This window comes from Sceloporus undulatus, chromosome 2, assembly GCF_019175285.1.
Source record: "Sceloporus undulatus isolate JIND9_A2432 ecotype Alabama chromosome 2, SceUnd_v1.1, whole genome shotgun sequence".
Classification (NCBI taxonomy): domain Eukaryota; kingdom Metazoa; phylum Chordata; class Lepidosauria; order Squamata; family Phrynosomatidae; genus Sceloporus; species Sceloporus undulatus.
In genome coordinates, this window is record NC_056523.1 from 104,356,682 (window position 1) to 104,377,639 (window position 20,958).

The following is a 20,958-nucleotide window of genomic DNA, read 5'->3' on the forward strand; positions in this document are numbered from 1 at the left end:
TGATCTACTGCAAGTACATGGCTGCCCATTTCTGATTCCTAGGCATTTTCAGTATGCATGCTAAAGGCCAGAAAAGTGAGCCTCAGTTCAGCTGTGACCTACTTGAGTCTCCTGATCTATATAGGTTTTAGGATTGTTCATATTGTGATGACCCTAATCAGGAAGAATGAGTTGTGGGGGTTTCAACCCATCCAGCTGTTCCTATAACATTCATATTTTGCAGAGTGGCTTTCTCTGTAACGCTTTTTTAGATTCACATCCCAGCATGGGCTGGGTGAGTGGCCCTGGGCAGCTTATCTCAACCTTAGATTCCCATCAGTACACTGGGAACTGCCTCACTTAATATTTGAAGGGAATATTAAAACATACTTGAAACATACTTGAAACAAATTAAATAGGGTGTTTTAATAATTATTTAAGTTAAATTCCAACTCAGGATGTTATTGAGTTGTCTATTATGTCCAAAAAATATTTATGTTGCAATCTTATTTTTTTTTACTTCCAGCACCTGGAGTTAGAACCTTTTCCTAGGCCTGGCATATCATAGTGCTCCTTATCTTGGTAAACAGAAAACTTGGACTTTTGTAATGAGTGACCATGGCAAGATGCCCTGTGATTGCTAATGGTAATTCATTGGTAATATATGTCTTTAGCTTTATAAACCCCAATGTCTGTCACTTTTCTAGAGGCAGATTATCACTTGTAGTGCTGCAGTGTACAACCCAAATGTACCCTAATTTCTATGCCTGTTCCTTTGAGGAGTGGTGTAGTGCTGTATTTTGAAACACAGGAGCTGATTGTAATGGTTCCTATAGCTGTATTACCAAGGAGACATTCCTGCAGAATTCATGTACGCACACCTTTTCCTGTGATAAAATATGGACATAACAGAATAAACAAACCACAAATTAAATATGACTGCAATGCCTCCTAGGCACAGTTGCCTGGAAATAAGCTTCATCGATCTCAGTGATGCTTACTTGTGACAGTATCAGTTTAGCTTTCAGAGAAGAAAAACCATGCATTCTGCTTGAATTTTCCCCTCGTTCTCAGACTAGCTGTATTCTTAATTAGCACAAAGAATAATAAGATGCGAAAGACTTATTATCACCTCATTTGCTGGACAGGACAATCCATAATTTTTCCTGATTTTCTGGTGGAGCTCTGTCTTCCCCCTTACACTACACTACCACTTTTGAGCATGTACAATATCTGTTTCACTCCTAAGTAACTATAGATGGTTCTGTGGGGTACAAGTTGGATTTTCTAGGTGGCTTCAGAGCCTGACACTACTTATGGGAAATGGATCACTATGTAACAAAATGGCAACATCTCCCCCCCCCTTTTTTTTTTTTTTTTTTAAGAAGGCTGTATGCTGAAGACTCCTTGGAACTGCTCTTTTGGATGGCTCTTAGGCCATGAGGTTTAATGTGTTGCATTAAAGTGCAGTTTCCTCACTTTCTCACTTCTTTCCATCTGGGCTGGATAGTAGACTTATTAGTTCATGATAGGGTCACAGAAAGGATGCATGCATTGTACTGGAGTTTAGATTAATTTTAGGTGAAAACCACTCACAAATGCCTAGCTTCAGATTCCCAGCTAGGATAATTGTCATGTTTTACATCTGATGTGGCACTGCATGTAATGTAACATAATCAGAACCATATCCATCTGTGGGAGGTGTATGTGTGGGGAGAAGAATATCTCACTCTTCATTAGACTTTACAAGGTCACATGGGCAGAACTCAACTGAGTGCTTTCCTGGCCACATGCCATGCTCAGAGGCATTTTTTTTAAACGAGTGATCAGAAATATCCAGGGCTCATTTATGTCCTTGATAATCCAGGCTGGGCTTTGAAGGGCACTGCAGTGCAAAAGAAAGAAGGGCACTGTAGCTGCTGCAGACATGCATGGAGATAACAGCAAAGAAAAGAAAATGGGAGTTCAAAAATGGACTACATGGTGCGGATTCTTCTGCCAAAGTGCTGTTTAACTTTTAGTAATCAGCAGTGCACTGTGTTTGCCTTTGTTTCCCTCTCCCCTCCCTCTGGGTTCCTTCCCCAACCCTTCCCAGTTCCTAATAATAAACAGCTACAGGATTTCCTGAATAGCAGGAGCTCAGCAGCTTTCTCTTTTGCCTATGAAACACTGTTCCTCCCCATTGCCTCCTCATCTTAATCTGCAGTTGAGATTATGAGTAGGTACTCTAAACTGTGTAAATCTGAGTCAGTTTCATTGTTATGCATGTGCTTGTGATTTTATGTTTGTTTGTTTGCTTTTATACACCAAGACAAATTACTTGGTCTCATTGAAGACAGGAAACATAAATGATAGCAGTAGCCTAATCAGAATTTTGAATTTGAGTTGGAGGAACGAGATATCGTGAAATTTCACGTGTGGGAGAGTTCTGTGAGAAGTGAATACAAGGTTCATGGGTTTCAATGAGTTTTAAAAAGAAACTGATTGTAGTAAACTGATTGTAACTGAAATACAGTCAGCCCTCTGTGTCCATAGATTCTTTATCCATGGATTCAATCATCCATGGTTTGAAAATAGTTTGTGTGTGTGTGTATGTATATATATGTGTTTCTTCTTCGTGGTCTCTGCGAATCACACAAATGGGTTTATTCTGCGCCTGCGCAGCAATCTTCGGAAACTTCTAGAATCTCTAGGCAGAAAGCAATGTATCTTTCTGCAACTTTTTGGCGGTAACTCCGCCCATCCATATATAAGGCCCCTGGTGGCCTGCTCCTCTTCAGTTCCTTCATTCCGCTGCGCTAAGCAGCTCGAGGAACTTCGCTAGCAATTGCTTGCTCCTGTGTATTTGAATCTCTGGCTTTGACCTTCGGACTTTCACTTGACCATTCTCTCGGACCTTCCCTTGGCTTGACGACTTTCTCTGATTTCGGCTTGACTTCGGACTGGTAACGGACTCCTCTTACCATGGCCTCTTTCAAGCAATGCACTAAGTGCGGGGTGAAAATCCCCAGGGCCGATGGCCACGACAAGTGTGTCCTCTGCCTGGGGGAGGCACACATTCAGGGCAGTTGTGCCCACTGCAAGGCCATGTCCGCCCAAGCCCTCAAGAATAGGGACCGGACTCTCAAGGCCGCCCTCTATGAGAGGGTTCTCAGCCAGCCTGGCGGCTCTGGAGCCTCTGGGGAAGCGGACGCCCCCAAAGCCCCCAAGAGAAAGGGGGGAGAAACGCTCCAACCGGGACAAGAAGCGGGCTCGCTCGACCTCCCCGCCGGCCAAAAGCCGCTGCAAGGGGCCCCCAAGCATGGTCTCAGTGCCTCCGCCTGAGTCGAGGCCAGTACCGTCGACATCGCCTGTTCTTGAGCCGGTGAAGACCCCGACTCCGTCTCTACCGGCCCTCTCCCGTACGGTGCCGCTCGAGCCCAGAGTCCTCCTCACCAGTGACCTCTCTGTACCAGCAGATAGCCTACAGATTGTGAACGTGGACTCTGCATCGGAGGGAGAGCTTCAGGACTCCTATGCTCCATTCTCCCCTCAGAGGCCGAGGTCAAGATCCCCCTCGCCCTCGCCAACCAGACGACCACGCTCTGCCTCACGAGACCGGGCCACGCTAGGTACCGAAGCCAATGAGGCTCTGGCTGCACACCATCGCCCCCCTGCAGATCACGATCGGGACCTCTTCCAGGCATTCCCAGATCTCGTCCACGATCAGCGCACAGGACAGTACCTCATCCCGGTTGACCCGTCCCACCTTTGCCGGGACCTCCGTGCTCACCTTCAAGGCCATCGTCCGGATGATGACACCTCCCGCCGGGACGACCGGGACGACCTTGGGACATCCGACCCTCTTTTCAGACGGCGGAGCCCATCCCCCTCGAGGTCCGGCTCGGGCTCTCCCCGTTCCGCATCTCCCGTCTCGAATGAGGATACCCCGTTTGTGCCTCAGGGCCCTTCTGTCCCTTCGCCCACAGATGACGTCAGGGCCTTTGCCGACAGGGTCATACGGATGGCTGACGCCCTCAAGCTGGAAGTCGCCCATCCGGAGGACGATGCTCTCGACCCGGTGGAAAGGAGGATCCACGGCTCTGCTCCGGCCCCACCAGCCCTGGCCTACCTCCCGTCCCTGGAGAAGATCGTCAAGCGCTCTTGGGACGCCCCAGCCACCATCCTGTCCACTTCGCGCAGGATCGAGAACCTGTATCGGGTCACTCCATCCGCCCCGTCCTGGCTGTCTAACCATCCCAAGCTGAATTCAGCTATTGTTGAAGGGGCCCAGTCCACCTTTGCCCCCAAAGCCTCGTCCTCGCCCGTAGACAAGGACAGTAAGAAGCTGGATGCCTTGACGAAGAAATTCTACGCTTCGGCTGCTCTAGATCTCAAGATCGCAAACTACGTGGCTTGCATGGGGGCCTACGTCCAGTCCCTGGTGGAGAAGATGGATCCCACCATTGCTGACTTGCCCGAGGAATGGAGGCGTATGATGGCGGCTCTCAGGAACGAGATCCACCTGATGGCGGGACAGCAGATCATCTCCGCCAGGCACTCCACGGATTGTGCATCCAAAATCCTCTCTGGCTCCATAGCTCTCCGCCGCTATGCGTGGCTCCGGTCTTCAGATCTTACCCCTCAGGCAAAGGCGGCTATTGAAGACATGCCCTTTGACAACTCGGGCCTCTTCAATAGGGACACGGACGAGAAGCTTAGCTTCAGGTACCGGATGAAGACCGCGGCTAGGAAGCACGGTATGTCCTCCGTACCGTCCAAATCTCCTCGCCAGAGGTATCTCGGCCAGCGCCCCTGGCACTCAGGAGGCCAGTACCGTTTTCAGCCCCAGGACCGTCCTTACCACCAGGACAGTAACCCCCAGGGCCAATCCTCCCAGTCGCCTGCTCCCCCACCGGACAGGCGTCAATCTTCCCAACCCAAATACCAACAGGGGTATAGGAAGAAGGATGGCCTGGGCAAGAAGAGGTTCTGATGTGTTCCTGCGCACCTCGTCACCTCCAACAGGCTGAGCCCCTTCTTCACCACCTGGGCCGCCATTACTTCGGACTCTTGGGCACTTAACATCGTCCGAAGGGGTTATGCCCTAGAGTTCTCTGAGCTCCCGCCAACTGGAGCTTTTGTTTCAACCGTCCCCTCAGACACCCTTCTCGACGAAGTGCTCACCCTCTTAGACAAAGGCGCCATTGAACCTGTCTCCCCTTCTGAGTTCAACCGGTGCTTTTTTTCCAGGTACTTCACTGTACCGAAGAAGGACTCTGGCCTCAGACCCATAATGGATCTTCGAGCCCTTAATAACTTTATTGTTTACAAAAAATTTAGGATGGTAACTCTTGCTTCTATCTTACCACTCCTACAGGAAGGCTACTGGTTCGTGACGCTAGACTTGAAAGACGCTTACTTTCACATAGCGATCCTGGAGGACCACTGCAGGTTCCTCGCCTTCGCTGTTGGACACCAGGCATACCAGTACAAGGTCCTTCCCTTTGGCCTTTCCACAGCTCCAAGAGTCTTCACGAAGTGCATGGCACCCGTGGTGGCTTACCTACGTCAGAAGGGAATCACAGTCTTCCCGTACCTGGACGACTGGCTCTTCGCAGCATCCTCAAAGGACGCCCTGCTCAAGCAGTTGGATTTTGCCCTATCCCTGCTACAAGCACTAGGACTACAGGTCAACTTCGACAAGTCCAACCTGACTCCTACCAAGCGAACAGACTTCATAGGTTCAACACTGGACTCTGTACAGATGAGGGCGTACCTTCCAGAGACAAGGTTCCAAGCCCTCTGTGCATCTCTGCAGCCCTGCCTTCGCTTCAGGCCCGTGCAGTTCAAGTCGCCATGGGGCACCTGGCCTCCACCACTTTCGTCACACCGTGGGCCAGACTGCGCCTCAGGCCCATTCAATCTTGGTTCCTCTCCGTGTTCGACCCCGTCCGAGACACAGCTACCAAGTTGCTCACCATCCCGAGGACGGTACAGAGGTCCTTACGATGGTGGCTCCAATCCGACAATGTCTGTGTGGGGATGCCATTTCTACCCCCTCAGCCAGACCTCTCCCTGACTACGGACGCCTCCCTGCAAGGATGGGGCGCCCACACATTGGACCTTACAATAAAGGACAGATGGTCACCGGCAGAAGCTACTCTCCACATCAACGTATTGGAGATGTTCGCCGTAGACAAAGCACTCAGAGCCTTTCAGGCGGTCCTCGCGGACAGGGTGGTGCTCCTTCTCACCGACAACACCACCGTCATGTACTACCTCAACAAACAAGGCGGTACGAAGTCGAGGACTCTGCTATCAATCACCATCTGCATTTGGGAATGGTGCATAGACCACAAGATCCTGCTACAATGCATCCATCTGCCCGGCGACCAGAACGACCTGGCAGACCGTCTCAGCAGGTCATCATCCACCCGCCACGAGTGGAGACTGCATCCAGAGGTGGTTTCCCGACTCTTCAATCGCTGGGGAACCCCCCTCCTTGACCTGTTTGCCTCCTGGCTGAACACTCATACCGTGAGATTTTGCTCACGGTACAGAGACCCAAGATCGGAAGGGGACGCCTTCCAGTTCAAATGGACCCAAGGCCTCCTGTACGCCTTTCCTCCGTTCCCTCTGATCACAAGGGTCTTCTCAAAAATGTTGGCCGACCACACGGACGCAATCCTGGTAACGCCGTGGTGGCCCAGACAGCCCTGGTTCGCCTCGCTCCTACAACGGGCGCAGGACCATCTCCGCCTCGAGAACCGGCCCGACCTGCTCTCGCTCCACGACGGGCTAATTCACCATCCTGAGATACAATCCCTCCCATTGGTAGCATGGAGGATCCAATCCTGAGGACACTTCCATCCAGTGTTCAGGACATCATCAAGGCAGCACAGAGACCATCCACACAGAGGTCCTATGCCTACAGATGGGATAGGTTCTTAACCTTTCTACACGCAAGGGACATTCCACCATCCCGTGTCTCCATCCCTGTAGTTCTGGACTTTCTCATGACCTTAGCAGACGCAGGTCTCTCCTTGAGTTCTATCAAATGCTACCTGTCCGCCATTTCATCTCACTACCTGTTTCACGACAAGCCCTCTCTCTTTGGGGATCCTCTCGTAAAGAGGTTCCTTAAGGGATTCAACAATTTGCACCCACCGATTCTAGACCCTACACCACAGTGGAGTCTAGATACCGTCCTGGCACAGTTGGTGTCCAAGCCCTTTGAACCCTTAGCTACCACGGATCTGAGACTCCTGACTTGGAAGACGGCCTTCCTGGTAGCTATAACGTCAGCCCGCCGAGCTGGTGAATTGTGTGCCCTGAGGATGGACCAACCCTTCCTCTGTTTCCACAAGGACAAGGTGGTGCTCTGTACAGACATCACTTTCTTGCCAAAAGTGGTGTCTGCCTTCCACATCAACCAGAACATTGTTTTGCCGACTCTGGCTCCTAACCCGACCACAGACTCTGAACGTCAGCTCCATGCCCTGGATGTCCGCAGGGCACTGGCGTTCTATCTGGACAGGACATCTCCTTCCAGGCGTTCGGAGAGACTTTTTGTGTGCTACTCTGAAGCCAAGAAGGGGCTGCCGGTATCACCGCAGAGATTCTCCAAGTGGGTGGCCAGCACCATCTACCTCTGCTACGAACTGGCTGGGAAGCCTCTACCAGGTCGAGTTAGAGCTCATGCAACTAGGGCGGTAGCTGCATCCTCAGCCTTTTTGACGGGGATTCCCCTTGAGGATGTGTGTAAGGCAGCTGTCTGGTCCCAGCCATTGACATTCATTAGACATTACAGGCTGGATGCAAGGGCCAGGCATGATGCAGCCTTTGGGAGGGCAGTGTTACTCTCTGCTATGCAATAGACCTGTTGCACTGTTAATAAATAACACAGTTGTTTGGTTTACATACTTTATTGATTATGTCATTTATTGGTTATTGACACTCCCTCCTCCACTGACTATAGCTCGCTAGTCTAAACCCATTTGTGTGATTCGCAGAGACCACGAAGAAGAACAGGTTGCTCACCTGTAACTGTGTTTCTTCGAGTGGTCATCTGCGAATTCACACAAACCCGCCCATCCATCCCCTCAGTGTCTGCTCATTTGACAACGCTTGTTGCCGCGCTGATTAGCGGCTCATTCGAAACTGAAGAGGAGCGGGCCACCAGGGGCCTTATATATGGGTGGGCGGAGCTACCGCCAAAAAGTTGCAGAAAGATACATTACTTTCTGCCTAGAGATTCTAGAAGTTTCCGAAGATTGCTGCGCAGGCGCAGAATAAACCCATTTGTGTGAATTCGCAGATAACCACTCGAAGAAACACAGTTACAGGTGAGCAACCTGTTCATGTGTGTGTGTGTGTGTGTGTGTGTGTTTGTGTGTATATATATTCCTAAAGGCAAACCTTGATTTTACAATTTTAAAAAGGGATATCATTTTACTTTTCCATTGCCTTTAATGGGACTTGAGCATCCAGTGATTTTGATATGCATGGAGGAGTCCGGGAAATAAACCCCATCGGATACCATGGTTCCACTGAATTTCAGGTGCAGTGTTTCTGCATTCACTTCTTAACTTCCAGACACACACATGTGAATGCAAAAAGATTGTGTTGACAGCAGTGTAATTTTTTTCAAGGCTTGGCTTGCTCCATAGTTTTCCCCAAACCTAGATAATCCACATCTAAGGACCAAGCTAAGATGATGTTAACTGTGCATTTTTATTTAAGGACACATTCTTTAATAATGAAATATTATTCACTGGGTGGGGTACATAATTTTCAGGCTCACAGCAGAAAAGGAAATAAATATCTCCTTTTGCTTCCCTGCTGTATTTCTGATCAAAATATCTCCTCCAGAGTTGCTTACATTGGAGGGAAATCAGCCATTGTCTCCTATGGAAAATTTCTTACACTGCAAACAGCAGCTACTGAGGAGATGTTTTCATTAGTGTAGCTACATGCTACCATCCCAATAATTCTCTTTTGCATCTGCATACCCGCTTGACAGATGGTATTTGCATTTTGTGAAAGTGCAGTTTAAATGTAAGGGTCTTGAGGCACTTTTAAAGTCAATCGCACTTTATTTCACACAAGCTTCCAAGACCTTGATAGCTCTCGATGTGAGTGGTAGTCCATTAAAGTGTATGCCAATTAAAACCTGTTAGTCTTTAAGATGCCAGAAAACTAATGTGGCTATTCTCTGGAAATTTTAAATGCATGGATGCATTTCATATCACATCTGGTTTGACCCCAAGAGCTGCTGGGGAAAGCTGGGAATGTGGCTCCATAGAGACACTTACAAGATCACTCATGCTATTTATATGCCTGCAGACTTATCAGATTTAATAGTCCCAGTGGAGATACTGCACTGTGCAAAATACTTTTTCCAACAAATATTTTCCTTTCATTTAATCATGCAACCATATTGAGCTTCTTTTTTAGTAACAGCACTAATCAGCTGGAAGTTCTGTTTAACCTAAAATTAAAGGCTTGTTGTTTTGTGGTACTTTGACAAGTATCTGTTGTAGATCTCCTGTTCTGGATCAGTCTGAAACTCTAAGTAGAGTTGCATTGTCTGATATTCAGATGTTCTGTTTTTCTCTTTATGCACGTCTTACCTAAGGATTTTCAAAGACTAAAGGAGCTCAAATTTAAATACTAATCTCCCACTAAAATAGTGTATTGGTGCAAAAGGGAACTGATGCACATGGCTTTACCTGTAGGAAGAAAAAATAGATTACAAACCAAATCAAGGAAGGGGGAGAAGAAGGGACAAATGGAGCATGGGATCCCATCACTCCATGAAAAACAAAGAAAATCAATCAACCATATTTAAAAAACTGAACTGCCAGCCCATAATCTCCCTTTTAAGTCACAAGTTATCATGAATCCCCTTTACTGATCCTTATGAAGAGAGAATGATTACCTTCCCCTACCCAGTAAGCAAATGGGCTCCCACATGAGGGGATCAGCATGAGGAGCTGGAAGTCCCTTCCTGAAAATTGTCACTTTCCTCTGTTTGCTCTTTCTGCTTTGGAAGTGGAAGGTGGGGAAAGTTTTAAGGGAACTGTTCCTGGGAAGAAAAAGAAAGCAGAGACAAAAGGGGATTCTGTTTTCCAAGTCTGGAACTGTTGGCCTCTTTCCTTTTCACTTCTCAAGGTACACATTACTTTCCACATTGACAGGAATGACATGCCTTAAAACTAAATGGTTGTCACTCAGGGGCTCCCCTCTCATATCAGGGAACCACTAAAGCAGTGGTCGGCAACCTACGGCCTGCGGGCCGGATGCGGCCCGCGGAGGCCGTTGGAGCGGCCCCCGACTGCTCCTGCCGCCGCCGCCGCCACCACCAGCGGCAGGCGCGGCTTTTTGTGGCTCTGGACGCCGCCATTTTGGGCGAAAAATGGCTGCGCCCAGAGGCGAAGTCTCGCGCGACCACAGAAATGGTCGCACAAGACTTCGGCCTCTAGGAGGCCTGCTGCAGCCGCCGGACCCCTCGAATAGGGCTCAGACGGCGGCAGCGGGCCTCTGGAAGGCCGGGGCGTCGCTGGCGCCAGCAGGAGGGTTGCCAGAGCCAAGGAGGCTTCGCTGCAGCGAGGCTTCCTTGGCCCTGGCCGGCTCTCCCCGCTGGCGGGAGGGCTGCCAGAGCCAAGGAGGCTTCGCTGCAGAGAGGTCTCCTTGGCCCTGGCCGGCTCTCTCCGCCGGCGGGAGGGCTGCCAGAGCCAAGGAGCCCCTCTGCAGAGAGGTCTCCTTGGCCCTGGCCGGCTCTCTCCAAGGAGTGTGTTTTGGGTGCTTTTAATGCTAACAAGTCTCCCTTGCTTTGATAATGATAATGTGGTGATGGTGATGATGATGAGTGGGCTTGAGAGCCATGCAACTTCTGTTTCTGAAGCTGAGAAAGTGTCACCTTCCAAAGTGTGTTTTGGGTGCTTTTAATGCTAATAAGTCTCCCTTGCTTTGACAATGATAATGTGGTGATGGTGATGATGATGAGTGGGCTTGAGAGCCATGCAACTACAGTTTCTGAAGCTGAGAAAGTGTCACCTTCCAAAGTGTGTTTTGGGTGCTTTTAATGCTAACAAGTCTCCCTTGCTTTGACAATGATAGTGTGATGATGGTGATGATGATGAGTGAGCTTGAGAGGCAGGCAACTACTATTTCTGAAGCCGAGAGAGTGTCACCTTCCAAAGTGTGAAATGCACAAATGTGCTGTTGTGTGTGTTTTGGAATGCAGGTTGGGGGTGTTTGTCCAGAAAGGGACCGAGGAGAGGGCGGGCACATGCCGCCTCCTCCTTGCGGGGCTTCGGTGGAGGCTCCGCCCCTGGAGGGTGGCTCCACCCCTGGAGGGTGGAAGCTCCGCCCCCAGTATGCAGCCCCACCCCCGGAGGGTGGAAGCTCCACCCCTCAGTTTCGGCCCCCCAACTTGTCTGAGGGACACCAACTCGTCTCCCGGTTCCAAAAGGTTGCCTACCCCTGCACTAAAGTGTTTGCGTATCTCAGGGCAAAGGCCAAGAACCTACATGTTTGCCAGTTTAATCAGAATAACAGAAAGAGTGGAAGACTTTGACTGGCACCACAGCCTCTGTCCCACCCTCTTCTCAGGATGTTTGGGGTTCACTAGACTGATACAGCACCTCAAATCACAGTGCTCATCCAGATTTCATTTCTCTTGCTCTATCTTGAGAGCAGGAAAGACTTAAGGGTTGTCACACCAGAAATAATCAGCTACCACAGAACCATGGGACCAGAAGCAGTGAGGAGGGAGAAAATGTTCTGTGCCTTCTTCTCCCATCCCCAGGAAAAGAGGTTTTAGAACAGATCTATGAGGATGAGCAGGACTCATTCTGGAACACACATTCCAGCCTAATGGAAGTTCTTTCTTAAGCCAAGTAGTGTCTCGCCAGTTGTCTGCCAGGTTTTCAGCTGGAAGTTTTTTCAACTTCCATCGCAGCCAGAAGCACCAGGGGGAGTATTCTCCTTTGTGAGTTTATTTGCTTAGTCCCTGCCCTCCGTTGGAAGGCAATGTTACAAAGTAGGTACATCCTAGATCCAAGCCACACTGTCATCTTAAGTATTATCACACCTGACTGTACTTAAAACACTCCAGTGGCATATCTTACATTAAAAAGATATTCTTTCTGTTGACTCAAACAAGATACCAAGAGACCAAAACAAATGAAGAGCGCAAGGAGCTCTCCTCAGGAATCACAAATCATCTTTGTTCTTCCTTTGCTCTGTTAGTTTTTATCATCAGAATTTATAAGGTTAGTGACCTTTCTTGTAATGCCCAGACTAGCTAAGGATGGTATTAATTGTATTTCCTTATCCACCACTTCTTTTTGTTTGTTTTTGGGACGAACATAGCTGGGTTCTTAACCAATGGAGGTAGATTTTGTAAATTTTAATATGTTACACAATGTGTGTCTACACTGTTGGGACATATGTTTCTGATCTGTCTTTCTGGTGTCCAAAATTTTTTCTGGTCAGAAGTTATTTGCTAAGTCTCTTGATGGTAAGAGATAAGAAAAAGTTTCAGAACATGAATGTAAATGCCAATAATATCCTTCTGCTTAGCTTCTGCTTAGCTACTCCACTAGCCTTGGAAACTAGGGTGCACAAAGAGCAAGGTCTAATGCTTACAGTGTTGAAGGTTCGTGTGGATAAAAGCATCCCTTGTAGTACAGTGGGCCCTGGTATCCATTGGGGTTTGGTTCCGGGACACCCTGTGCATACCAACATATGTGATTACACACACACTATCTATCTATCTATCTATCTATCTATCTATCTTCAATCTGTGGTGCAGAATTCATGGATATGGGGGGCCAACTCTGTTGGGTTATCAAAGATTATACAGCATGGTTGCCTGAACAGCAAGCTTAGACTGGTGCCCCCTTTTTGTTACACATATGGAAACCAGTTAGAGTGTTGAATGAACCTTGCTTCAGCACTGCCAGTAACACAATATGCTCCCGTACACCTGAGGAGACAGGGAGCACAGAAGAGACTGCAGTACCTACAGGTCAGATCACCAATATTTCATTGCCACCTCTGTTGCTGAAACCATCTCTCCAATCCAATAACTATTTGTGCCCCCTGGAATATATAGTTGAAACTTTTTCTGGCTTACCAACAAAGCAAAGGGCAACTCGTGTCAGAATATCTGTGCATCTTACATTCAGGGTGGCATGTGGGAGTGTTTTCCATGGACTAGCCTACAGTTTATGCAAATTTCAAAACCAAATCTAAGACAGAACTGAAAAGGAGAGAAAAATATTTTCAAATTAGAAATGCTTCTCTGCCATATTGATCTTGTTTTAGGGAAATACTTCTTCTTAGAAACATGGGAAAGGGAATTCTTGGAATCTGCTCCTTTTGGAATTATGACTGGTCTCTATTGTACATTCACTAAGGCTGTAAAGGCACAACTTCTTAGCTTGGTTTCTAAGACCATTGCCATAGTTTCTAATACTGCTTTTAGTGTTTGACTATTGGTTTGTCTGTTTGCTGTTTGATTTCTTGAATTGTGTGTATACCACTTTGATGATTATCAGAAAGGCAGTATAGGTATACCTTAAAAAGGGGGGGGGGGAATGTCACTGTGTCACATTTTTAAAAAATGTTTCTATTCTGCTGCTTTGCAGAAATGTTGGCCTAGTTTTTTTCTTAAAGGGGGGGGTCTCTTTAAGCTGCTTAAGCTATGTTCTGAAGTTAAAGTTTCCCACTCTTATGTGGCTTAGCCACTTTGGAGGAAACCTTGCTTTCCAGGAAAGAGGTTTTTAGTCTCCCCTTTCCATTTTCTGTGAAACTTAATCCAAGTTGAATACCCGCCTGCCTACAAAAATAATAGTTAACCAGTAAGAATGTTCCTCCGTCTAATTGTTTCCTTTGGCTATGTTAGAGGTTCTCTTCTAATAATCTTGCTTTTGTTTTATTCCTCTCACTTAATTATGGTTCATTTGCAGGACATCTTGTCCACTACTGCCAGTCTTCCCCTGCAGTATTCAGCCAGAGCAGGGTGATGGGCACATCCTAGGATGCAGTGTTGATTTTCACAAAGGGAAGCTAAGCTTTAAATGGGTTTCATGAATCATGAAAAGGCAGCTGTTTGTTAGTTATTAATATAATATTACTGGTTTTGGTGGGGTTTTCGGGCTATGTGGCCATGTTCTAGAAGAGTTTCTTCCTGACGTTTCGCCAGCATCTGTGGCTGGCATCTGATGCCAGCCACAGATGCTGGTGAAACGTCAGGAAGAAACTCTTCTAGAACATGGCCACATAGCCCGAAAAACTCACAAAAAACTATGGATGCTGGCCATGAAAGCCTTTGACTTCACATACTACTACTGTGTTTTTACTTCCAAAGAGATGAGGGAAATATCCATGGGCTTTTCTCCCCCAGATACCAAAATAATGTGAGAGACGTTTGTTATTGCATATTAATACACTGATAGGGCTGCCATTTGCTGCACCACCTCGGACAGTAAGAATGCCTTGGGCCAACCCTGGCAGCAGCGAAGCTTGGAGATTCTGCAGCTGGTGATTCAGTACCAAAAGGATTCCCTCCTGGATGGAAGTCTGTATTGTTCTGTTTAAACAAAGACCATTCGGGAACTGAACTGGAGGGGGAAGTGCCAGATAACCCTCAATTTAAATGATTTATTGTATTAAAGAGATATTACTACAGTTTGGAGTTTGCATGTCTCAGCCTCCTCTAGAAGCCAGGTCTCTGCCTCATGTTTCTTATCAACATCTCACAAAAAATATTGCCAACTGACTCTACATGATTTATTCCCCTTTTTTCACCTTTTACTCTCTTTTCACATTTGACTGGCACCCTCTTGACTTAGTATGGCTCAGCCTCTTGGGCAATCATATGCATACTTTGATCCCAAAGGCTACAGTTATGTGCTCAGCAAAATTTTTGAAGTGGTGAAATGTGGTTTAGAGAGGAAGTTATCTCCTCCCCCTCCTCCTCACATATCCTAGTTATCTACTTGCCATTTCCCTCTCTTCTGCCTAATGTTCTTTAACCCTCTATTTTGCAATCTGGGAGTTGTAGCAAATATTTCTGTGCCTATGATTGTTATTTTTATATGTATATATTTAATTTTCCCCCCACAGTTCACCATTTCGCAAAGCCAGGGCTTTGTATGCTTGTAAAGCAGAACATGACTCAGAGCTTTCTTTCACTGCAGGAACCATATTTGATAACGGTAAGTATCTTGAGTGTGGTCATCCTGACATAGTACAAAACACATGGATTTTAATCTTGAAGGACAACAGGATTATTTTGCTGAAACCTTGTGTTTACCCTTGACTAATGTAATTGTAGACTTTTCCAAGAAAGATAAAATAGAAACTACACTTTCTGATCTTCCTTGAATATATGCCACTACTATCAAAATGCCCTGTGCTGGATTTTCAGATTGAATCTTTGTGATTGTGACATTCAAGCTAATCTGTGTATTTTGGCATTTCAAAGGCAAGCACTCATTTGAACTCAGTGGATAAAAAGTTACTGAGGATTGGAGTTGGCCTTTATGATGAGAAAATGAGTATCAAAAAACATCAGAACATAAAATATCTGGATGTGAAAATTTGGGAAACTTTCTTTCTTTCTTTCTTTTTAAAGCTACAGCATTTTCCAGTGTGGTTTCTCAGTGTGATTTATATTGAAGACCTTTTATGTAGAGTTAAAAGAGACTTTGGTGCTCATCTACCCCCTTGCTCAATGCAGAATTTGCAATAGAGGATGCAACTACAATATCCCTGGTAGTTTCTCTGCTTTAAGCTCTCCAACAAAAGAGAGTCCTTCAGCTCCCAAGGCAGGTCCTCCTGTTATGACATTGTTCCTAATTAATAGGTGGGAAACTTTTTGCCTGCAAGACTAAACTGGCCGGTGACTGCAGTGACATCACTTGGTTGGTCCAAACTGCTTTGCCCACCCCCTGGCCACCCACCCAGACTACTGCTGAGGGGGGCGCTGTGGCCTTTAGACTGCCTATTTGGGGTCCAACATGTCTGCTGTCTGAGCAACCCCACCATCACCTGGAAAGGCCTTCATGGTTCTGTACTGCTGCAGCCATGCCACACCCTGAAGGCAGCCCCCATCCCACTCAGAAAGACCTTCAGGGTCTGGAGCAGCTGCAGCCACACCAAACCCTGAAGGCAGCCTCCCACCACATGTAAAGACCTTTAGGATAGTAATAGCAAGTACACTTCTATATTTCTTAGCAGTGAGCTAAGCACTCCCTAAGTGATTTACAACCTGTAGGCTAATTGACCCCAGCAAGCTGTGTACTAATTTTAGCGACCTGTGGAAGGATGCAAGACTGAGTCAATCCTTGAGCCTTGCCTGGGATTGAACTCATAATCTTGTGGTTGCAGTACAGGCATTTAATCTGTACTTGTGGCTGCAGTATAGGCATTTAATCACTGCTCCACCAAGGCACCAGGGATGCAGAATGGCTACAACCATGCCAGACCTTAAAGGCATCCCTACCTCCTGGAAAAGTTTTCAGGTCCTGGCAGCACTGCCCCACTCTCCCAGCAGCCACTACTACTGAGGTGGCACTTCTGCGGCCTCCAGAGGGCCTGATTAAAGTCTGCTGTAGCTGTTACATGAGCAGGAAAGTGTCCTTTCTCACTTGCCCAGTAGCTGTGCCAGTCCCTCCATGTGTACTGCCCCATCGAATGACCCCCCCCCCCGTGTACACACACACCTAGTGATGCCACTGCATGTCTGTGTGGTCCATGTCCCTTGCACCCCCTTTGTGTCGCTACTGCATGGTTAGTCCTGTTCTGGCTCATTGAATTCTCACTTCTTGCACAAATTCAACTCCCTCCCCAAGTCCCAATTTGCAAGGTTGGCAGAGTAGAGAGGCAACACCACTGGAGCAGTGAGCAGAATCCATCAGTAAAAATATGAGCTTAATAGAATGTTCCCATATTTTAATGTTCAGATATTCTTATGTTCTTTGCTACCTATTTTTGCTTTATAAATATATGCTTTCTCCCATGAAGTGGTATGGAAGTTTTATTGTCTAGGGATCACTGCTGTTGCCTCTAATGTCATCTGTCCCAGTTCCTTGCCATAGGGGGGAAGTCATGGGACATATGAAGCCATCCCAATCCAAACACTGGCTATAGGAGTGCTCCTTAAACCAACGCTTGAGTGGGGGTATGGTTTCACTGTGGTTCATTTGCCCCACTTCCTCCTCAGTAGAGAGTTTTAACTGTTCTCCATCTTCAAAGGATACCTATTCCTGTCCTAATTCGTACCTGAAATTTACATCCCTAAATTCTGCATTTCAAGATGAATTGGACTGTTAATTACAGAAGAAACCAAGAAACCAAACAGTCTCTAAGAAATGTCTCTCAGACCTAGTGGCTAATATGAGTACAAAAATTATGTCTTTCCATATATATACTTTTTGGTCTATAGTAAAAGACTCATTGAAAGTTGCCAGATGGCAGAGGTTAAACCTAGTGTTGCTGTAGTTTTGAGGAGAAAGATGATTTCCCAGGTAAATTAAAATGACTGAAACATGTTTTCATCTGAAAACAGTGAATTTAGCCATAACCAGGGTGATTCTATACATAAGGAAGTGAGTTTTGTATCATCATGGACAGGGAACTGTTTTCTGAGTATTCAGCTCGTACAGCCCTGAGTAAAATAATTTGATTCAGCTTCAGCTGATGTGCACTACCTGTTCTGATGCCCAGATTTTCCCTTATATCTGAAAATATAGAGACTTTCCTGTGTGACTAGCTGTAGTCTTCCATAATAGCGGCCTTCAATGACTTCATGCTGAATAGATGCAGTGCAATTTCAGGGTGTGGAGTTCTTTGCAAGACAAACTTTTATGACTCTGTTTTATTGCAGGTATCCCACTCAGCTTATAGCTATAAGGAAGTCTCACTTTACACATATGCACATTTCCCATACCATCACAACCTAAAATGTAGAACCTATGACAACAATATCACACTCTTTCCCTGCATGCTTTTTACCTGATGTAATAGCCAGTGAAGCTTCAAAAACTAGTGTGATGCATTTTGTGCCTTTTGAGTGTCCCAGTAAAGGTATAAATTTTGGATTTTGCAGCAGGGTTTTAAGACTGAGATTGAAAATGAGGCCTAAGAGTACTTGGAATGAGGGAGTGACCAAAGTTTGGGGGGGGGAGGAGAGGAGGGTTCAGAAAAACTTGTGAAAAAGAGAAGGAAATTGTTGCATGTTTCTGACAGAATGTTCAATTATCTTATTTAATTACTCAGCCAGCCCTCTTGTGTTTCAAACACACAGGAAAGCAAGAAACAAATGTTGATATATTGAACAAACAGTGATTGTTAGATAAAAATCAATGGATCAGTGTAGACAAGTAGCATGCCTAAAATTCATTGCATGCAGCATGTTCTTCCAAATAATAGTATAATCCTAAATGTTTGTTGTTGTAACAAAATGCATGTTAAAACTGTTGTATTGATAGAAATTTTAAAAGCACACCAATTTTTAGTAAGCAGAATAACACATGAGTTGAAGTAGGGTTTTTCATTTAGGTTTTCCATTTTTTCTAGTGCTTGCCATACAGGCTTTTCTAGATAATGCAGTTCTCTTGCCTAAGAAGCAGCAAGTGGAACCAGCTATGTAAGGCAGAGAATATGTTGCAAAAGAGGCCAGCTGCCTCCTTTTTTCTCCATACCCTGAACCATGCTGCTGTAGATAAGGCTGTGAGGTTTGTGAGAATCAAGTTATGACTTGCTAGAAGAAATCGATCGCCCATCCCCTTCCAGAATAACTCAGTGATAACTGCTTTCTTACTGTCTTACATCAGGACTGAAGTTGCTGGAGACAACTTTAGCGCAGGGTGAATAAATATGGGGAGATAATGTTTGGTATGCAATCCCTCCTGTGGGGGCGGGGAGAGTGGAGAAGGAGAAGTATAATAGTCATTTTTGCCTCTGAGAATGGTAACAACTTTTAAATAGGTTAAAGCACCCCTATGACATACACATACAGTATATATGCTCACACACTGTGTAATTTTTTAAAATACAATTTTTTAAAAAATCAGAAGGGACTTCTAGCCATGGTGAGCTTTGTTTTCCCCACCCTTTTGCTGTTTTTGCAGTGTGTTTAGTCCCTGGAGGATCCCAGGGAAGAGAACATTGGCCCTTTTAAATCCCCACATTTGTTTACCACCCACCTACAGATGAATTTGTAAATATAGTCTCAGCTTGCAACCCTAAGCTTTGGACAAAATAATTGCCCCCCCCCCCTTGAACATGGGTCCTTTTAAAAGAAGATATAGAACAAATATTCTATTTAAGGTTTCATGCACTAAATAAAAATAGGTATTTAATTCATTTCAGGAAAGGGAAGATTGGGTAACAGCAGGGTTTTGAACAGCTGAAGGTTAAGAGTGTTGGTGGTGACAGTAAAAGGGGTAAAATTCTCCTACATCAACTGTCACTATGAGCTATGATCCTAATTGGACCAATCCTACAATAAGGTAGAGTGAGGTGGTTGCCCTAGCAGAAAAGTGCCAGGAATGACATATTCATTGCTGTCTCTCCCACCACAGTGGGAGAGTCCCTCATGCTACTTCACTATTGTAGCCTCTGGTGTCTATGTGTTGTGGTGCTGGTGGTTCTGGGACCACTGTTACCCATTCTCTCCCCCCATCCTTGCCCAGCTCTCTGGCTGCCTTCCTCCCATTGTAGAGGAAAGGGAAGAGTTATCACCAGTCACTGTCTAGGTTTTGCTGCAGAGCAATGGCTGGAAGGCAGGCCTGGGGACTGCTGAGAACCAGACCCCAAAGGGAGCCCTTACTGCAGAGAGACCGCCATTGCCATCTTGCTTGGTCCAAAGAAGCCATGTCTTGGTTGATGGAAACAGCAGCCAATGGATAAGTGAGATGCTTCTGACTGCCTTACTTCTTCCCATCCAGAGCCCTCTGCTTCAGGAAAGAAAAAAGACAGAGCAAGTGGGTACTAGGTTGAAAGTATATGCTATCACTCCCTGCTCTGGGTCTGACCAGGCAAGTAAAGCTCGACCTGCCTGCAGGCACAGACCTGCTCACTTGGGTTTCCCTTGCATATTGCCTTTTAGGCACCACTGTTTCTTGGCATCATGTAGCTCATCTTTGCTAGGGTATGTTTTTAGGAACTGGGAAGTAGTTCATCCCAATAACAACAATACATTTCTTATCCACTTCTCCCTGTGGATTGAGGTGAGGAACAACAGATTAAAATACAGCAACAAATAGACACATAACACAGTTAAAATCATGAAATGCTACTAATAAGCATGTACAACGTTCATTTAGAGTCTGTGGTTTTTACAAAGTGGCTTGTTGGTTGGTTTGAGGCAGTTTTCTTTTAATTCCAAGGCAGCTTTTCCATTTGAAAGATGAGTAGGGTGGCTCACAATATAAATCTAAAGAAAACCAACTCATCTGAAAGTAATGGTGTATGTTATGAAATCCCTAGTTGCATTTCCATATTGCCAATGTAAAAGTCTTACTTTCGGTGTATCCCATCTTTACAAATGCCATTTCCTTACAGTTAAAACTATTGCAAAAGTTTGTGGGAGACCTCCCTTACCTTAGTATAAGCAGAAGTTAATTTTTTTATTTGTTTTATTTAAAAATATTTGTAAAATAATACTTAGTATTAAGTATGGTGGAGACAGGGGTGGAGACAGGGGAAGGGAAACTGACAAATTGATTTTTCTGTCCATTAGTTCATGACTCAGGCCAATAATTCTTAATGGATGTAATAAATAGTGCTTCACATGATTATTCTCAGGGAGAGTGGCCACTGCAAGACACCATGGCCTTGCTTTTGGCCTAACATTTCATTGGGGTACAAGTTGAGGAAGCTATTTCAAGAATACCTTATGTACTCAAACATGGACAATGAAAAAGAGGTGTGCATTTTACAATAATCTCTCTCTGTGTATGTGTATTTCTGCTATCA

General features: G+C 45.9%; 2 protein-coding genes across 8 annotated transcripts in view; both read left to right on the forward strand.

The window, feature by feature from the left end:
* The window catches only part of ARHGAP26 (Rho GTPase activating protein 26), a 402,649-nt gene that overhangs the window by 368,412 nt on the left and 13,279 nt on the right, over positions 1-20,958 (forward strand). For 5 of the 7 annotated variants that reach the window (XM_042450195.1, XM_042450198.1, XM_042450196.1 and 2 more), the window contains one exon: positions 15,100-15,191. The exons of the other annotated variants lie outside the window; for them this stretch is intronic. In XM_042450195.1, the coding sequence (XP_042306129.1) occupies positions 15,100-15,191 (92 nt within the window). The remainder of the gene's footprint in view (positions 1-15,099; positions 15,192-20,958) is intronic. 7 annotated transcript variants of the gene reach the window in all.
* On the forward strand, positions 3,272-7,199 carry LOC121921720. Its single transcript, XM_042450194.1, has 2 exons — positions 3,272-4,718; positions 5,339-7,199. Exons 1-2 carry the CDS (start codon positions 3,281-3,283, stop codon positions 6,817-6,819), a joined length of 2,919 nt encoding a protein of 972 aa, XP_042306128.1. The 5' UTR covers positions 3,272-3,280; the 3' UTR covers positions 6,820-7,199.

Coding starts and splice junctions, on each gene's coding strand:
- LOC121921720 (XM_042450194.1), top strand. CDS start 3,281: ATGGTCTCAGTGCCTCCGCCTGAGTCGAGGCCAGTACCGTCGACATCG. Junction 4,719..5,338: donor GACCGCGGCTAGGAAGCACG/GTATGTCCTCCG, acceptor CCACTCCTACAG/GAAGGCTACTGGTTCGTGAC.